At 37.7% G+C, this 20,085-nt stretch overlaps 1 protein-coding gene across 1 annotated transcript in view; it reads left to right on the top strand.

Annotated features, from left to right (window-relative positions):
* The window catches only part of cib (thymosin beta cib), a 57,624-nt gene extending 37,773 nt beyond the window's left edge, over window positions 1–19,851 (top strand). Inside the window, exons 2-5 of the mRNA XM_017617238.1 lie at window positions 18,314–18,450; window positions 18,508–18,621; window positions 19,682–19,693; window positions 19,767–19,851. Of these exons, the coding sequence (XP_017472727.1) occupies window positions 18,321–18,450; window positions 18,508–18,621; window positions 19,682–19,693; window positions 19,767–19,798 (288 nt within the window). The 5' untranslated portion in view covers window positions 18,314–18,320 and the 3' untranslated portion in view covers window positions 19,799–19,851. The remainder of the gene's footprint in view (window positions 1–18,313; window positions 18,451–18,507; window positions 18,622–19,681; window positions 19,694–19,766) is intronic.
* The last annotated feature ends 234 nt before the right edge of the window (window positions 19,852–20,085 follow it).

The following is a 20,085-nucleotide window of genomic DNA, read 5'->3' as shown; positions in this document are numbered from 1 at the left end:
AAAAAAAAACTAAATTCAAAAAAATATATTTTTTTCGATATTTCGTAATGTTTTTGTGTGGTTTAGGGGTCCTATAACAGTTATAAGAGTTACCCAATCAACTTATAAATATCTATATATAAATTGTGAGACTTCAAATAACAATAAAAAAATATTAGCCTTTAGACTAGTAGTACTATTCATAGTTTTCGAAAATTCATTTCTGCCAGCCGAAAGTATCAAAATACGGCATTTGGGAACAAAAAAGGATCAGATATTAAAATTTAGAAAAACAGTATTAAAAAATATACAATTGTACCAAAACGGCAACGCTGATCGTGATGGAAAACGTAGTTAACATCTTGTCGTCATAGCGACGATGGAATTAACATCGTCAGCCGAGTGAAAATACTGCTAAAGTAACAAAGGCAGCGCCGCTTGTGATACCCTTGCTTGCCTCACCGCTCGTGCCATAAATTCAAATTGGTTGGATAGTCGACATGCGTCTTCTGTATACTGTTTATTCTGTGGTTGTACATATGTACATTTATATGCATGTTCGTAGTATTTTGGCAGTAATATGCACATACATTCGTATATATGTATGCATGTAAAAACGTTATCAATTAATGGAGTATGCACATACATATGCATGGGAAATGCATTTTCATTTGACTCCAAAACTATTGGGGCATATTCGTACATGAAATAAAGACGACTCTAAGTTAAAGTTTGTGAGTCCCAAATAAGAAGAAAGGTAGTTGCAGCTTTTTTCACAGGTACATATTCCACTGAAAATAATGCAAAAAAGCTGTAACTAACTTTAGTGTCGACTTTATTTTACTATGAATATGCCCCATTATTTACATATAATACAACAATAGCAGTGAAAAATTATAATGCAACATAGGGTGCATTCCAAAACGTCAAAATACAAAGCATCAGTTTCTTTTATTTCTAAACCACACTAAAAGAAGAAGTCTAACTTGCGCAACCTAGTAGAAAACTAGGATCTGACCGTAGTTGCACACATTTGGCACTACAATCTACTGAGGTTTAGAAATAAAAGAGACTGATGCTTTGTATTTTGACGTTTTGGAATACAGCCATATTTTCTCAATATATACCTTGTTTATACCAATGTAAGAACCGCATTTGCAATAAACCGATTTGACTCAACATATATTTCTTTCAAAAGTTTATATCGGTGTCCTCGTAGCGCCCTCGCTGAAACCGTATTCAAAAGTAAACAAGCCTTTTTCACTTCGTGTCAAATGAGTGATGTGTTTATACCTGTTTTCTAAGCGTGTGGGAAATAAAACACCGATTTGAAAACAAAATCGAGTGAATACACTTCTGAAATTCTGAGCGTATTGAAATTTGGTTTATGCTTCCGTTTTGAATCACAGCGAACTGTGTCAAATCGCTTTATGAGTCGGTATAAACAAGGTTATAAATAACTTTTCGACAAAAACAACTTTGAAGTTAACACGTGCAGGGCAATCAATGCATGTGTACGTTTCTTGTCAATGTATCCATCTTTGAAGTGAATTTGTGAGAAAACTAAGGCAGCTAGGAAACTGCGGTTTGTTGCATTGAAAGTACCGTAGGGTCTACCATATGAATCGGTAAAAAAGTAAAAACTCAACTCAACTCAACTCAAATGCCGACGACAAATTATCTACGAGTTTGCCAATTGCATACATATATATTTGCATAACATTCACATTTTAGATTCACAAAATTCCCCGTAGCGAATGTCATGAATTAGTCACTTAAGTGTCTTGTACGGCCATATCAAGTCTTTAGTGACTTTGGACTCCGTTTATATGGAAGTCGTTCATGACTTTTTCATACAAATGGTAATTTAGTCGTTGATGGCATTGATCATTGATGATATTCAAGCGACAATGTCCTGCAATGAACTTTTTATAAGTGACCGCTGAAAGACATTGTCTGTTATAAGTCTTTGATAGGAGTACACTTGCATGACATTGTCACTAGTGTCATTGTCAGCTATATGTCGCTTAGGATTCACAGCAAGAGTGATGGTGCATTTACATGGTATGAATCTGTTCATAAGCCATATGAATTTTCCTATAAAAGAAGCACCAACTCTATGAAGAAATGAATGAAAGCGATATATATTTAACAATTTTGACTTGTATACTTGACAATATTTTTTTTGTAAACAACAAATAAAAAAATTGTATTTTGTGCTAGCTTCGAAACTAGAAGCTTATTTTTTTGTTAAATGTGCTTTAAAAAGGACCTACTGCCAATAAAGCCTTGTGGATTGCTATTTTTGCATATTTGTAATNTTAATAATCTTCTCTCCTTATGTCTAAGTCGATATTTTATTATATCGATATTTTATTATAAATGGCTAAGGGCTTGATGTCAGGAGCTTCCGATGACCAAATATCTTTTTTGGCACAAATTTCAGTTCCGAGGTTTTGCAGAACCACGATACGCGCTTTTGTACTTTAAACGACGATATACATATTGGCGCTTGAACAATATGTTAGTGTTTGGCCTAGTTTCTCCTCCGATATGCGGCGTGCGTGATTTTGTCGCACAAAGTAAAGGACAGTTTTACGCCGACTCCGAACGGCAATTGCATGTTAATGAGAAGTTGTTTCCATGACAGAATACACTATTAGAAAAAACTGGGCTTGAACTCAGGCTCTGCGTAATGCTCTACAGCAGCCGCCACTACTTTTGCATATATTGCTGGTATATTCAAAATACTATCCCGAACTTCGGAGTGTATATATTACTACGTTTATTCGCATGCATAACTCGCTTTAATTCATTTCGCCGCGATTCAAAACATATGTATAAACTGAATTTCAATTCGCTTTGAAAGAGCGAAGTGTTTTGGCTCACACTCCATTTCAAATCGGTAGTTTATTTCTCCAGACAGTTAGACAGATTGTATAAACACCGCTCTCACTCAAAGCGAATTGGAGATCAGCTGTTCCGCTCAAATTCCAAATAATCGCATCAGTATTTAAAAGCTGATTAATAATAATCGTTCTTTTTCTTTGCCACGATTTTATAAAGGGTGAACGCAACAAAACTGCGACACTTTGGGAAGCTTATAACTTACCCAAAACGAATTCGATATTTTGAAATTCAAATACCATAAGCTGACCACATGGCCTTAGTTGGACGTAGAAGAAATTTCATTTGAATTTGATTCCTAGTTGAGTTAAAAATGGCAACCGAGTTAGAAACGAGACAAACCATTTTGCACGAGTTTATAAATGATCCGGCCTTAAGTACACGTAAAATTGCTCAAAAATTAAAGATTGCACTATTCGACAGTTTGTAGGGTTTTAATCGGTACAAATAAGGCCTGGCAGTTACGAGAAAACCAGGGAGCGGGGGTTAGCATGGTCAAAGTGATAAAAACAGTGCTCGGAAGGTCCTCAGTGCGTTTTCGCGAAATCCGAAGATTTTGTCGCGTTATGTTGCAAAACCCGTACGCAGATCGCTGTTTTTCGTACAAAATGTAAAGCGGAAAGCTTCATAGAGATGTTCTACAGCTCAAACAGCGCCAGACCGAGGCGCAAAGTAGAATGTTACAGCGAAATCCCGCATTCGGAAGTTGTATGAATTCTAAATTAAAAAATACAACTGCATTGTTATGGACTACGAAACCTACTGCTATAAAAATTCAAAATATATTGCAGGTCAAGATTTTTATACTGGTGCAAGTCGTCAAGATGCCCCTGAAAGTTGTAAGCTGAAAATGAAGTCCAAATTTCCAAAAAACCACATGGTTTGGCAAGCTATTTGATCCTGTGGCCGTAAGAGCAGCCCTTTTTCCCATCCGGGACAATGAATGATCAAGTTTATCGGGATGAGTGCCTCAAAAGGCGTCTTCTGTCATTTATCAACAGATAAGGAGTAGGCCACTGTTCTAGGCGGACATGGCAACCTGCCACTATGCCAAGGACACATTGCCGTGGTATAATGCAAATAACATCAATTTTGTACCTCACGACTGCAATCCACCCAATAGCCCAGAGCCACGTCCTATTGGGGAATATTGGTCAATTGTCAAAGAAATCTTGCAGAAAACAGTTGAAACAGTGAAAAATATTGAAGAGTGCAAAACAAAGTAGTTGTGCGCATCGCGTAAAGTCGATGATTTAGTCGTGCAGAACATTATGTCGCGTGGGCGATGAAAATACCGATCACTTGCATATGGAGCAAATAATAACTAATATTTTAACATTTTTATAACATCTAAACTTCCAAGTTATATAATACAAAAAAAATAATTTCAAAGCCTTCTAGTTTGTTTCTGGTAGTAATTTCTAAGTGTCGCAGTTTTGGTGTGTTCACCCTTTAATGCCGAATAAAACTAGATTTTTATCACTTTCCACTATGTTAACTTATAAAATGTCAAATGAAAACAGCTACTTTTGTTTGCTTTTGAAGACGGTTACTTTGATGCCGATATAAAGCCGTAAGTATAAACACTAGAGCGAAATGTGTACGGTGTCAATGCGCTTTCAATTAAGTCGATTATTCCGTGCGTATAAACGTAGTATATGTAATATAAAAAAGAATGAGAGGTACTATAAGAAAATGTACCCAAAACTCTGGAGCAAATGAAAACATGCTCATTGAAAACAGTTCACATGTATAAATTAAAAGATATAACTTAATAGGTTACAGCGCTAAACTAAAGGAAAAGTTAGAAAAAATAGCAATGCGGTGTGAAGGAAATAAAAGACCATAAAATGTTTGTTTGTTTCGTTAATTATCTGAACCTGTTAAGATATGACACTCCATTGTTTGCAGTAGTTTGCAAATATACACTAATTTTTCTAAAATCGCAAACATTTTCGTGGGATGTTTTTCTTTGATTTCGAATTGAAAATACATTACGATCATATTGTACCGAAATAAGTGCGGTATCCCTGCATTTTGTAAAAGCCAGAAAGAAGCATAAATTGTATGAAAAAATGAAAGGGAGAAAGTATACATGCCTTCTATAATTTTGACTTATATGTATATTTTACACATTTTCATTTATTTGCCAGCTTGGAAAATATAGGCTTATTTTTACTTAAATGTGATATAAAGCTCATTTAAATGTTCTGTAATGTCTTGATTTTAAGTTTGTTATCATAGTGCTTTGTATTTTGATTGTCCACTATACGTGAGTTGCTTCTATTGAAAAAGTTCTAGTACAAAGAATTTCTTTGTTTTGAATTTGTTTGTTTATTGTTTTTAATTTCTAAAATTCATACTTTTGACATGTATGTGAATGGAGGGTTGCCGCTTTCCTCCTTTTCGGTGGGTTTTTATATTAAAAAGGCATCCAAATGGGAAAAATCCTCCTTGGTATCTCTGCATCTGTTAAACTTTTTATGGGAAGATGTATGAAAATCCAACTTGCTATAATTTCATATGCTTAACAGTATCACAACAGTATGTTTACAGTATCTCCCCATAACTTTTCATATGAAAAAATGTATTATATGCATCCCACTCGATATCATTGAATTCCTCGTTAGAACATGTAGTCCCTCTATTTTAGCGTATCAACAGTTCAAATGGCTTCAAACCATGTAAATGCACCATGACGATGTCACCAAATCCTCATTAGTGACGATGTCACCAGTGACCATTTTCGCTACTGGGTTGTATCTCTCGCATACATATGCATGTACACAATATGTACATATTACATATAGTAAGAATAATTTCGACTTCTATGCATTTATTTTAAGTAATTAACCAATTAAAAGAACAAAAACACAAAAAGCCGTCAGCATTTCGTTGTCTGACAAGAAAAACATGCATTTACTTTGATGAGAAAATTCTGTCAAATTTATTTTGCCTCTGGCCGGGCTCTGTTAAAATTCGTTTGCCTCTTTTTGTTTGTTTTGTTGCTATTTGACAATTTTCACGCTGATTCGTTCTTGGACCTTCTCTATAAATTTACGTTCTCTGACCGATCTGGGCGGGGTTGTTGTAGCCGCTACAGCAACAACTTAGATTGGTGCAATACAAGGTATATCTTCAATACCTCTGATTGTTTTGATATGATTTTTTATATATGTATCTCCTCTGTTGTTGTTGTTGTTGTTGTTGTAGCAGCATACAAGTTCCCCAAAGGGTTTTTGGGGAGTGTTGCTGGAGTGACAGTCCTTGGCCAGATATATGTATCTCCTCTATCTATGTATGCTGTGAATATATAAATTTTTTCTAATGCAGTAATCTGTTAAAGTAAAATTTTCAGATGTTCATAAAAGGTATGAAGCCTTCGGCATAGCCGAAGACAGCGCTGATCTTACTTGTTTATATTTGCATTTAATAAATTAAATAAACTTAATCCTTTATAAAATAACGTTTTTTGCGTGGCCGTTGTTGTTTGATGTTGTAGTCTAAAGTCATTCACGTTTCTCAGCTTGTATGGTTGCGCTTCGCCAATATACGTAATTTTCTCCTGTTTGTATTTCGCCATTTGTCCTCTTTTAGTCTTGTAAATCAAAATTAAGGTTTAATTTTAATACTTTTATTGAGATTATTTTATTAGGAAAAATGGAAAAAGCAACGAAAGTCGTAAGGTTGCAGACAGAGTGGAAGATGAAGATGAACAGCCGGTTCTACGTACCGGAATGACTCGGGGTTTTAACCCGACCAAGGGCTGTTGTTTTGGCGATCTATTTCCGTTTAGGTCGGCGAAGTATTTCAGAAGTTGTTCGTCCATAGGGCCACATTCGCTACGTTTTCTTCTACTCAGGGCTGGCATCGAGTCAAACCCAGGGCCAGAAACCTACACCTGCTGTGTATGCCAGGCACGACTACACCACAACTCCACCTCAGTCAAGTGAAATGCTTGCGAGGGGTGGAGTCACCTCAGAGTCTGCTCAGGACTACGGACACATCGGCAGTGGACCACATCGTATGTGGCCCCCTTCTGCTCAAACAGAGCAGCCTCCACGGCTAACCCCAGTCCACCTGAGCAGTCCCACACAAACACCACAGCACAACAACATAACACAATAGACCACACCACAACCGCGACAAACCACTGAACACACACAACCGCACCCCCACCCACTCGCAGCCGCCAACAACTCTTGGTTCCTCCTACAATCTGCACAGTATGTCAGACCAGGATATTCCGTAATGTGACATCAGTCAAGTGCAACACCTGCCTTGGCTGGTGCTACTTTAGGGCATGTTCAGGTCTGCGCACCACGCGAGATTGGACGAGGAACTTCGAGGGCCCGTGTTGCGCAGCGCGGTCGCAAACTTCAACCGCGACGCCACCCACCACCACCACAGGGCGACAACCACCTCAGCAGCGCACACAGCCAATGGTGTCACGGCGACACACATCACTCACACCCCGCATTACCACACGTCTCCCGAACCACATGAAGCTCCTTCAATTTAACTGCAACGGGCTTCAGAGGAAGATCGAGGAGATAACCGTCTTTATGGGAAGGCATGGTACACTGATAGCTGCGGTCCAAGAGACGAAGCTGCACAGCAATTCAACATTGTTGAATTGTGCCGGGTACAACGTGCACCGTCGAGACCGCGAGCGAGATAATGGTGGTGGCTTAGCGTTCATCACGAACCACACCGTGCAGTATCGTCTTATCGAAGCAGACATCGACCGCAGGGATACCACCCTAGAATGGCAGGGCATTGCTATCCGGTTAGGTGATGTTGAGGTCGAAATATTCAACATTTACATACCCCCTGTCACCTGCTGCCCGGCAGGATATCACCCTGATATAGGTGCGCTCCTCAGAGGTGAAAACCGAGTAGTAGATGAGTTTAATGCGCACCACGATATTTGGCACTCAAGCCTTGAAAACAACAACCATGCAGTCAAGTTTAAATAGCGGCAAATCAGCTGCACTTGATAGCAGTAGGTTGAATAAGGAAAATGAATTAGCCACACGAGTTTACGGGATGTGCATAGCTCAGTGGTTACCGCTTCTGACTTTGCACATCGATGACGCGGATAAATCAAGGAAAATAACTCGCCATAATTTTCTTCTTTTCAGTGGCCTTCTACTCATTCACAACATAGTTGACAGCCGTTTCACATGAATATTTTTTTCTGAATCCTGATTAATAGATCGTTATTCTCAAAATATTCTTCTAATTGCATTTTAATAACTTTCTCTAAGATTAATTCTAATGTTTTCAATGTGTTAATATGCCGAAATTCCTCACATTTTACAGTTTTTTTTTTACTTTGTCAACTGGCGTTATCATTGTGCCTTTCCAACTATTTGGAAATATTCCTTTCATAAGTGATTGATTTACTATTTCCGCTAACGGTATCGCCACAGTTCTCCAGTTATACATAATAATTTTAGGGCTTATTTTATCACTGTCTGATTTATTTTTCATCATAGAGCATATTTTCTTCAGTTCGTCATGATTAGTCTTGCGGAACTTGAAACTATAAGGAACATTTTGATTTTCGTATTGCACGTGTACTATTGATTTTCTTATGTCTTCTATGCTATTTATAAAATATTTATTAAAATTACTTGCTATTTCATATTCATTTTACAACGCTTTTATCAACTTGCAATGTTGTGTGTCCAGAAACTTTCAATGTTGTGGATCCAGAAACTTTCAATGTTGTGTGTNAAAATGAAAAGCGTGGGGCGCATGTAATACACTTGAATTGATATGAAAAGTAATATATGTATGTATGTATGTGGGTATATGAATAACGACCGCTTAAAATCGATTTCAAAGTTCTACTTTCGCTGTAGAAATTTTAGGTCTACGTTATGTAGTTTGACTATTGTCAATTAAATCGAATGCTTTGTATTGCATGCGCTCCACGTTTTTCATTTTCAATTTCATAGATTCTTTTATTCTGCGTTTGTATGTTCCTGTCTTTTCCAGTCGACATTGAAGTCTCTCGCGATTATAGTGTTTTTCGTATATTCCATTAATGTTTCTATATAGTCCTCAAAGACGTCACAAAAATCTTTCTTAGAGCTACTTGGAGACCTGTAAACAGCTACAGCCATTACGGTCATATTACCAAATGTACACTCACTCTCACACACACTCATGTTATCCACATTTTTGAATCAATAAATTTGTGTTTTATATTTCTAATTTTTCACTTATTTTTTATATAGATTGTTACCACTCCTGTATGCGTAGAGTTCGACAAACAGCTTACAGATCTATAACTGGGGAGATTTATTTCCTCCTCATTAATATTTGCGGTTAAATGCGTTTCCGATAAGAATATTATGTCTATGTCATTTTTAACAGTAGCGATTTCTAGATATTCAAAGTTATTTACGAGTCCCCATGGTACAATAATTACAGGCATTGTCCTCCCAGAGAGTTTTACTTAACATCGAAATTCGTGCTCCCTTATTATTTTGACGCAGTTGTTCAATGTTGATTCTTTTACTTTGATTTGACTTTGCATTTTGTTTTCGCTCAATTTAAGTTTTATAATTATAGATTATAGATTATATTAAAGAAAAAACTTTTGAAATGAAGTGAGCCATAAAAATATTGAATTTATTTACTACGCAAATGTTTTTTTCTGCATTTGCAAATTAAATAAGTCCTCTGCAAGAAGGTTTGCTTAAAAAAATACGTGCACATATATGCTATATGGTGAATAGAAATATCCTGTTTCCCTTACAGTAAACCTTTTAGTGTGCAATGATATTTTTCAAATAAGGCAGATCGGAATATGCGCTCTCTGGGAAGACAATACCTGCAATTATTGTACCATGCGAGCACCTGAATATTCGTGTATATTCCTTTTATATTCTTTGACTGCTAGTACCCAATGCGTTTCTTTTTTAAATTTAACTTATTTTGGTACACCGGACAGGTTTTACTTGTCGTTAAATGATTTTCATCAACGCCCAATTTCAGTCTTTCGTTTGCTCTAATGCAGTTAAGGCACCTGTTTATATACTCTTTGTTGCAATCTTTCGTTTTATGGTTTCCATGACATTTCAAACAAACTTTCTCATTTTTAGCTAGTCGACGACTGATGTATGTACGTACGTAATACTTATATGTTGTTTTTATAAATACTAATGGTTGATGTCCTCGTAAGGACAAAAGCTGACATCACCGCCATCCAAGAAATGCGTTGGACGGGGCAAGGCAAAGAATGTCTGGGGCCTTGCGACGTCTACTACAGCTGCCATGTAAAGGAGCGCAAATTCGGAGTTGGATTTGTGGTGGGAGAGAGACTCCGTCGCCGAGTACTGTCGTTCACCCCGGTGGACGAGCGTCTAGCCACAATCCGCATCAAAGCGAGATTCTTCAACATCTCGCTCATCTGCGCCCATGCCCCGACGGAAGAGAAGGATGAGGCATCCAAGGATCTCTTCTATGAGCGCTTGGAGCGCACGTACGAGCGCTGCCCCCGTCATGATATCAAAATCGTGCTTGGCGACTTCAATGCCAGGGTGGGCAAAGAAGGGATCTTTGGAACCACCGTCGGAAAATTCAGCCTCCACGACGAAACGTCCGACAACGGATTGAGGCTGATCGACTTCGCCGGGGCCCGAAACATGGTAGTATGCAGTACTAGGTTCAAGCATAAAAAGATCCATCAAGCTACCTGGCTGTCTCCGGATCGAAAAACGAGAAACCAAATCGATCATGTTGTGATAGACGGAAGGCACGCTTCCAGTGTTTTAGACGTACGCACACTCCGAGGCCCAAACATCGACTCGGACCACTATCTTGTTGCTGCCAAGATACGCACCCTCCTATGTGCAGCAAAAAATGTGCGCCCAAATATGCAAGGAAAGCTTAACGTCGAAAAGCTGCAATCACAACAGACAGCCAGCGCTTTCGCTACTCGACTCTCACACCTGCTCTCAGAGAGCACTCTTCAACAAACCGACATATGCGAGCAGTGGAACCACATTTCCCGCTCATTAAGTACCGCCGCCGAAGAAGTAGTCGGATTTCAGCGAGCCCGAAAGAACAACTGGTACGATGAGGAGTGTCAGGAAGCTGCAGAGAAAAAAGATGCCGCCTACAGGGCCACGCTGCGATCGGGCGCAACGCGCGCTATGTGGGACCGCTATAGGGATCTGAAGAGGGAAGCGAGACGTATTTGCCGCAACAAGAAGAGAGAGGCAGAAATACGTGAGTGCGAAGAGCTTGAAATGCTGGCCGACAGGAGGAATGCCCGAAAATTTTACCAGAGAGTTAGGCGACTTACGGAAGGTTTAAAGACCGGGGCGCACTCCTGTAAGAACAATAATGGCGACCTAGTAACTGATGTCCAGAGCGTACTTAAATTATGGAGGGAACACTTTTCCGCCCTACTAAATGGTAGCAGCACGGAAAGTTGTGGAGAAGAAGAACCCGAGCTCGCAGTCGATGATGACGGAGTCGACGTTCCACCGCCTGACTATGACGAGGTACGTATAGCAATAACGCGGCTGAAAAACAACAAAGCCGCTGGAGCTGACAGCCTGCCAGCTGAGCTATTCAAGTACGGCGGCGAGGAGTTGATAAGGTGCATGCATCAACTCTTGTGCAGAATATGGTCAGATGAACGCATGCCCGACGACTGGAATTTAAGTGTGCTCTGCCCAATCCACAAGAAAGGTGACCCCGCCATTCGCGCCAACTACCGCGGGATCAGCCTTCTAAGCATAGGTTACAAGGTCTTATCGAGCGTATTGTGTGAAAGACTGAAGCCCACCGTCAATGAACTGATTGGGCCTTATCAGTGTGGCTTTAGACCTGGCAAATCCACCATAGACCAGGTATTCACAATACGCCAAATCTTGGAAAAGACCCGCGAGAAAAGGATCGACACTCACCACCTATTTGTCGACTTTAAAGCCGCTTTTGACAGCACTAAAAGGAGTTGCCTATACGCCGCTATGTCTGAATTTGGCATCCCCTCAAAACTCATACGGCTGTGTAAAATGACGTTGAGCAATACCACCAGCTCCGTCAGAATTGGAAAAGACCTCTCCGAGCCGTTCGCCACAAAACGGGGTTTCAGACAGGGCGACTCCCTTTCATGTGACTTCTTTAATCTGATGTTGGAGAAGATAATAAGAGCTGCAGAACTGAACCGCTCAGGAACAATTTACTACAAGAGCGTGCAATTGCTGGCTTATGCCGATGACATCGACATCATCGGTAACAAAAACCGCGAAGTCTGTTCTGCCTTTTCCAAGTTGGATAGGGAAGCAAAGCGCATGGGTCTGGTGGTAAACGAGGACAAGACGAAGTATCTCCTGTCATCAAACAAACAGTCAGCACATTCGCGCCTTGGCACCCACGTCACTGTTGACAGTTACAATTTCGAGAAAGTAGAGAATTTCGTTTACTTGGGAACCAGCATTAACACCGATAATAATGTCAGCATTGAAATCCAACGTAGAATCACTCTTGCCAACAAGTGCTACTTTGGACTGAGTAGGCAATTCAGGAGTAAAGTCCTCTCTCGACGTACGAAAACCACGCTCTATAAGTCACTCATCATGCCCGTGCTGGTATATGGCGCAGAAGCATGGACAATGACAACATCCGATGAGGCGGCTCTTGGGGTGTTTGAGAGAAAGATTTTGCGGAAGATTTACGGTCCTTTACGCGTTGGCGACGGCGAGTACCGCAGACGATGGAACGATGAGCTGTATGAGCTTTACAACGATATGGACATAGTGCAGCGAATTAAAATACAGCGGCTCCGCTGGCTTGGTCATGTCGTTCGAATGGACACCGACGCTCCAGCTCTGAAAGTATTCAACTCGGAACCCGCTGGTGGTAGCAGAGGAAGAGGGAGGCCCCCACTGCGATGGAAAGATCAGGTGGAGAAGGACTTGGCTTCACTTGGCGTTTCCAATTGGCGTCAGTTGGCACAGAGGAGAAACGACTGGCGTGCTTTGCTGAACTCGGCCAAAATCGCTTAGGCGGTTACAGCGCCAAAAAAGAAGAAGAAGAAGAATGGCCTTATTCATAAAAATAAGGTGACATTTTCATACAAATTTTGAATTTATAAAGCAGTTAAAGTCTTCTGTATTTTTTATGAATTTGGGTGTAAGAATTCAGTAATTATTTTTTTGACTAGCAAGAGTCTAAAATTATAACATGAACTTAAGAAATATTCTTTTTACAAATTAATCCATTTAGAGATGCACCGCCAAAACGTATTAGGAACTATGCTATTTAACTAACAATGCTGCCAAAGTTTTTTTTTTACTTTATTCAATGTTGCTAAAAAGTTCAGTACTTTGAAGGAAACAAATTGTGCGCCTTAAAATACGGTAGATTTCAAACCTCGTGCGGTAGATCGTCAAATTTTTAAAAATATGCTTTAGAAGTGTACACACTGAACGAACCAAAAATACAAGATCACGCGATAAGAGTAGCTCGTTATAATCGCATTTAGGAAAAAAGTAGGAAGATTTTGACATTAGCCGTTTGTTTACATTTGTTCGTTGTTTACAATTTTGTGGTGGCTTTTTACTTCAATTTTCTTCATTTTCGCTTGTGAGAACGTGTGTACACATAAGGTAAAGAATAATTTAACGCAACGACATATTTATAGAAGAATTTGCATAATAAAAATGATTATTCATGCGTTGAACAATTACGCGGTTTTCTTCGTTCTCTTCGTTGTTTACTTCTTACAACAAAGATGGCGTCGAAATTTCAACAGATCGAAAATAACGTTTTTCTTTTTTTCCTTAGCGCGTGATCTTGTGTCTTTCGTTCATGTGCACACTGTTTGCTTATGATGTCCATACTTATGTTTCATACCACAATTGTGGACGCTCACTTTACACGTATTCCTACGCTCTATCGTTTAGTGTTGTCGAGCAGCCCTGACAGAAGTACGGATTTTTCCGTACGGTACAGATTTGCGGTGGTCAAAATGGTTGTACGGGTTCAGCGTACAAATTTTTAGCTTTCCGATAAGGTATACAGATTTTTGTATAGATTTTTGGTGTCTTTATTCACATTGTAAACATTTGCCCGTTGTGCCCATATCCATTTATCTAAGTCATGAACGTTTTCTCCATATAAGATATGATATGTGGCAACACTTGCTTACTTAATCCATATGTTTGGCCTGTTCCCGTACTCCAGGATTTTATTAGAAATAGTCCAGAGGATAGCACTGAAGATATTATAAATTTGTGTGCAGGAACATGTTATTTAAAAGTACAACACATAAAATATGAAAAAAATGGGAGATTGTGACGCTGAAGTTTTTACTCCTCAGAAATTCGACAAAGTGTAGAAAATCTTTGGTGACCAAATCAGGCAGTGGAATTTTGCAAATGTCAAAAAATTTGACAAATGGCGTGTAGTCGAAACCGGTCAGCGTCTCTTTCTTTGTTGAAAGACTTAAACAAAAACATGTACACGTAAATTATACGTATTAGCATCTACGAAATTTTTTGTTTACGTTTGTAACTACTTAAATTAGTTATTTATGACCTTAAGGAAATAAAAAATTAGGTATTTTAAGATGGTTTTGTAATTTAATTTAATACTTTTTATTTATTTTTTTTTTATAGCAGTGGTACAGTAAATCGGACAAACATTACTCCCCCTGAAATATAGCCAGCCTTGAGTTTTTTGAAATTACCGTTATGTGGGTGGACCACATGGTTTTTGTCCGATTTCAAAAGCACACTGTGCTTAGGGAGGCCAAGCTCAGTGTGTATATCAAATTTGGTCGAGACCGGTTAAGTAGTTTTTGAGATACGCATATATGATATAAGTGGGCGGTGCCACGCCCATTTTCCTAAAATTTTTTGAAAAATGAATTTTTTGCTTAAGAGCCATTGTATACATATGAACATATATCAATTTTGAGTAAATATTGATGAACCCCTTAGCCACACTGTTCAAAAAAATCTGCACGTCCGGTACATACACACATATATGTAAGGCCGCATTTTTGCTTAAATTGCTTAACTTCGACAATTTTGGCATTGGATGAGGTATCAATTTATTCGAAAATAAATGTTATTTTAGATAAATACCACATATTTGGCAACTTTCATAGAAATTTTTGAAATTAGCGATGATCAAAGTTCAAAAAATAAAGAAAAATAGGTGCTCATTAAAATTTAGCCGATGAAAACTCCCAACAAGCTAAGTCTAGCAAACAATATATTGTTATACATCGTTTTAAAGGTCTATAAACCCTCTTCTCAAAACTTGTTCGATTTTTAAAATCGGATGGAAAATAGTTAAGCTATTAATAGATAAGTGTATCAAGTACGAAAATAACGGTTTTTTGGTATACAAAAATTGAGGGTTCAGGAACTATACGGGACCTATTTTCATGTTGTACTAGACCATATCTACAACCTACACTAGGTTTTGTTTCGCGTGTATTTCATGACTTTTTGTAGCACCATGTAATCTTCGTAAAGAAAAAATGTGCAAATTTCTAATTAAAAAAAAAACAACGAAACCAGAGAAAAAACTACCAAACAACCAAATTAGAAAAAAAAAGAAAAACAACCGAGTTTGGTTGGAAACAACCAACAGTGGCAACCGTGGCAACGAATACAAAGATGCCTTGTTGAAAATGCTTTTGGTGGCATACTTACAACGCCTTTGGTGTGGTTAGACCTTAAAAAACAGGGAATATGCTATCAAAAGGCATTTGTAATCATTTCATAATGAAATGGAAAATTTTGATGAACACAAATTTCAATATTGACGTGGAGGAATCCGATTGAGTTTTAAATTTAAAAAGTTATTTATTTAAATTTTCAATATTTAACGTGGGTGAATTCAAATGGATTTTAAAATTTTTTATTTGACTTTTTATTTATGTACATATCATTTACTTCAATAAGGTCATAACTCTAAAAACTAAAACTCGAGAAAGCCCGCTTTGAAATTTTGAATTTACATATACAGTGACGAGCAAAACTGTAACATGGTTTAACACTTTTTGTTTCAGCCACCGCTATATTTCCAAGTTCTAACGACCTTCATACTTTTGCTGTATATTCTTGTTGGTACATCCCTACTCCCTCTCTCATAATGATTTGAAGTCAATACAACAACAATAAAAAAACCAGCAGACAAAAATGTAAATTAAGGCAGATGTTACAGTTTTGCACTCACTCTCAGTTTTGCATTTGACAGTTATCTTTTACTTAGTTGGAAGTCAGATGACTTTTTTCTATATTGTAATTTATTGAAGAAGTGATCTCCAGTAAATACATAGTTAATCAGGAACCGTAAATGTAAATAATAGATTTACTGCGGAAAGGCGGAACCGCACGAAAAGTGGCAAAAAATTTTGGAATTTGCTACTTAAAAGTGTTAAGACTTAGAAAAAATATAGCCTGAAATGTTCCCAAGGACAAAGGAAGTCTTTTAAAAAATATTACGGTACAACATCTTGTGAACTTAGAAGCAAGTAGCGATGCAGCCACTATTACAGAAGCGCTTAAGGTATTAAACTTTAATGCAAATCAATAGACAGCGAGGCGAAGAATTGCCAAATTGAGCGCGAAGGCATCATAAAGAAAAAAGCAAATTTGATCATAATACATGTGCGAGTGTGGCAGCATTTCGCTGCATCGCACGAAAACCGAACCGTTGCCTATTGGGATAAGTTAGGCCGTTCGGAATGCAATAAAAAACATATTTTTAAGGCTCGACCCTATTAAGCTAGCATTTCAGGGTACTATTTTATATATATATAAGGAAATTTTGAAAGTTAGGGGGGCTCGAGCACCCCCCTGCCCCTACCTGGCTACGCCCATGCTACTATCATTGGTATGAATTACAACAAACACATCATTTTGACGTAATGCTAAAAGCTAACTCAATTTCCAATTTTTGTTTTCCGTGGGATTTTGATTTGACGTTTCGTTCAGTGAAATCAAATGCAACCGCACGTAATCCAATTTCGGGTGACGCAGAAAAACAAATTATACGACGGGCCTATATAAACGGTGTGCGTTTATATTAGGTTAGGCTGATAGAATATCAATTGACTGCCCACTTGGGACAGCTAGGAATTTCTAATTTTTCGACTGCGACTGGTGACAACTTGCAAAAGCAAAGCTATTGCTTTTACTTCGACTTGTGCCGCTGACCAAAATCAAAATGAAAATTTTCAAACCAACGACTGCCAAAAGCACTGCGCATTTTGTCGGCAATCGATTCTGCTTGTGCTTTGACTGCGACTGTTGTTTTGTGTGAGAAGCGTAAGCACTAGAGATGGGCACGGGACTAAATATTTAATCCCGACCCCGCCCATCCCGAAATTCGATTTTTAAGTCCCGAAACCGCCCATCCCGACATTTCTCAGAATTGTACCGCGGGTCCCGTGGGTCCCAATATCTATCTCTAAAGCAGGCTACACACGGACAACAAATTGAAACGAGCGGTTGAGATTTCAACGTGTGTGGCGAGGTTTACAAACCGATCGAAGGTTCACAAAAATGTTCATGTCTTTCATATTAATTTTAAATAATAATGAAAGATCTGGCATCTTCCTATAATTTTTTTTCTTTTTCGCCTCAATAAAACATTAAAAGTGCATTTTTCAAACATCGTTTTTAAGGAAGATTTTGTGAATTTGCGGGGGTTGCGGTTTTATCGGGAGTGTCGGGAAAGGATTTCGGTCCCGTCCGCCATATTTTTACAAATCTTCCCGATACCGCCCATCCCGGCCAATTTTAAATCAGTACCGTGGGTCCTGCGGGTCCCGCTATCCCGCGCCCATCTCTACTAAGCACAAGCAATAAGACAATAAGTCGAAGTAGTGAGAAGCAAAAATTGTATGGCTTTTGCTACTTCTACTTAAGTTTTTTAAACACTGCATTTGACAAGTAGTGGATTGTATATATTTTGTATATTTGTACATTTTGTTTGTATGGATTTTCAATGGTTAATTACCCAGCCAGCAAAATCATCGTAAACGAGCTCGTAACTCGATATTTTCTCGAAGAAGCGCCTACGAACAGTCCTAAACGTATCGAAGAAGCATTCGTATGCGAATATTATATATTATAAAATATTGTGGTTCAAGAAAAATTTCCAACAGAATGAACATTTTTTTTTGTGCTGACAAATTACTAAAAGCCTCTTTCTTTAACTTTTTTTGTTTTATCGTTTACGAACCTTTCCCTAACTTTTCGCCGATCGAGAATCTCTCGTAAAACATAATGTTCGTAAAATGTACGTTTTCTTGCTGGCTGGGTATATGTTTGTGCGTATCTTATACCCACCAAACACACATTTTCAAAGATATTTGAACACCACATTTAATTAATTTAGTGGAAAATAAAACAATAAGTTCTCGATTTCTTTTCAGATCCAAAATGGCATCTCCCGCACTTAAAGACCTTCCTAAAGTAGCTGAAAACTTGAAAAGTCAACTTGAGGGCTTTAACACTGAACAACTAAAGAACGCTAGCACACATGAAAAAATTGTACTCCCCACTGCGGAAGGTATTTTTTTTATAAAAAATCCTGTGTTTTAGTTGTGACATATTGGTTGTGTTTTAGATGTGGCTGCCGAGAAGACCCAGCAGTCTTTAATTTCTGGAATAGCTGCTTTTAATCCATCAAACTTGAAGCATACTGAAACTAATGAAAAAAATCCTTTACCCGATAAGGAAGGTAAGATAATATACATACGTATATGTCATCATCAATGTATAAGCATATCTCGTATACGTCAAATGCAATACCACGTATAATTTAGTCAGAAAGTTTTCCAAAATAACAAAAAAAGGTATTTTCTTCAAAACCTTTGAATAGATCACGAACTGAACTTGCCAAATATGAGTTTCTATTATAATATAATATATTCACCATTAAATTTATGGTTTAGGCAACAATTAAAACCGAAATTAATTTTTTTCAGTGCCATCTCATACGTGGTATTGCATTTGACGTTTACGAGGAATTGCGCGCCAGACGACGATATTTGACATATCGTCGCTTGAACAAAGGCCCAGCAAACACAGTCTCTAACGTTAGAGAAATGTGGATTTCTGCATTAGATACTTAACTAGGGTAATTCTCTAATCGTTCTCGAGTCGATGACGAAGTTAGAGAACTACATTAGAATTCGATTCGAGAACGATTAGAGAAACAACGCAAATTCAAATAAATATAAATAAGCAATATTCCAAATTAATGAATCAGAAATTATTTTTAAGCTCAAATAATTCATTATTATTTTATTGCGAATGCATTTAATACAAATTTTGCAAACAAAACGTTTTATATAATAAAGCAAAACAGCAGTTTGAAATTCCCATTCGAATCCCGTTAGAGATCAACATTAGAATTCGATTAGAGAATTAATATCTTCTCGACTCGAGAACTATGTCCCATTTCTGTTGAGATCGATATGCTTCTCGATAGTTTTTCGAGTCGTTCTCTAACCTTTGAGATTGGAGAATGTGGCTAGTTCTCCAATCATTCTCTAATCGATAACTAACTTCAATGTTTGCTGGGTGATTGTCGTATGTTACATTTGACGACTTTTGGGAAATCGCGATTGAAGTTTAAAAGTCTGTTTTCTTGAAAACGTCACGGTAGATTTCTTTGAAAATTTTATATGTTATTTCTAGCTTAAGGAAATATAGGAATTTATTATAAAAAAAAAATGACACAAAATCTTCAACATTTATTGCTAATTTATTTACTCACACTTTGTCGTATGTTACAGTTGGCAACATGGGTGCGTTCAATTCATACACATGCGACAAATAACTAGCAAAATATAACACAAATCATATGAATTTTAATTTCAGTTTTATTTAAACACCAAAATACATCAAAGTAAACATAGAAACTAGTTCTTGCAAATCTAGTAAATAAAAGAACTTAATTCAGCTTCAGAAAAAAAACAGAACGTAGTATTATAAAAACAATAGTACCTTAATATAGAAAGACGCTATCTAAACTTTTTGTTTATTTGCAAAGTGATTGAAAACTTACCAAAACTTTCAATTCTTTGGTTGCGAATTTCTTTAAAATGCTGTTTTCAATTGAGAACTGTAATTAATTAAATGCTGTAGTAGTTGTTTTTGAATTGCATTAAGTTTAATTAATTATAGTTCTCAATTGAAA

Source organism: Rhagoletis zephyria, unplaced genomic scaffold (assembly GCF_001687245.7).
Source record: "Rhagoletis zephyria isolate East Lansing unplaced genomic scaffold, Rhagoletis_zephyria_1.1 Rzeph_scaffold_01369, whole genome shotgun sequence".
Classification (NCBI taxonomy): domain Eukaryota; kingdom Metazoa; phylum Arthropoda; class Insecta; order Diptera; family Tephritidae; genus Rhagoletis; species Rhagoletis zephyria.
Note: the sequence above shows the minus strand (reverse complement) of the source record. Positions and strands in the feature narration are given on the sequence as shown.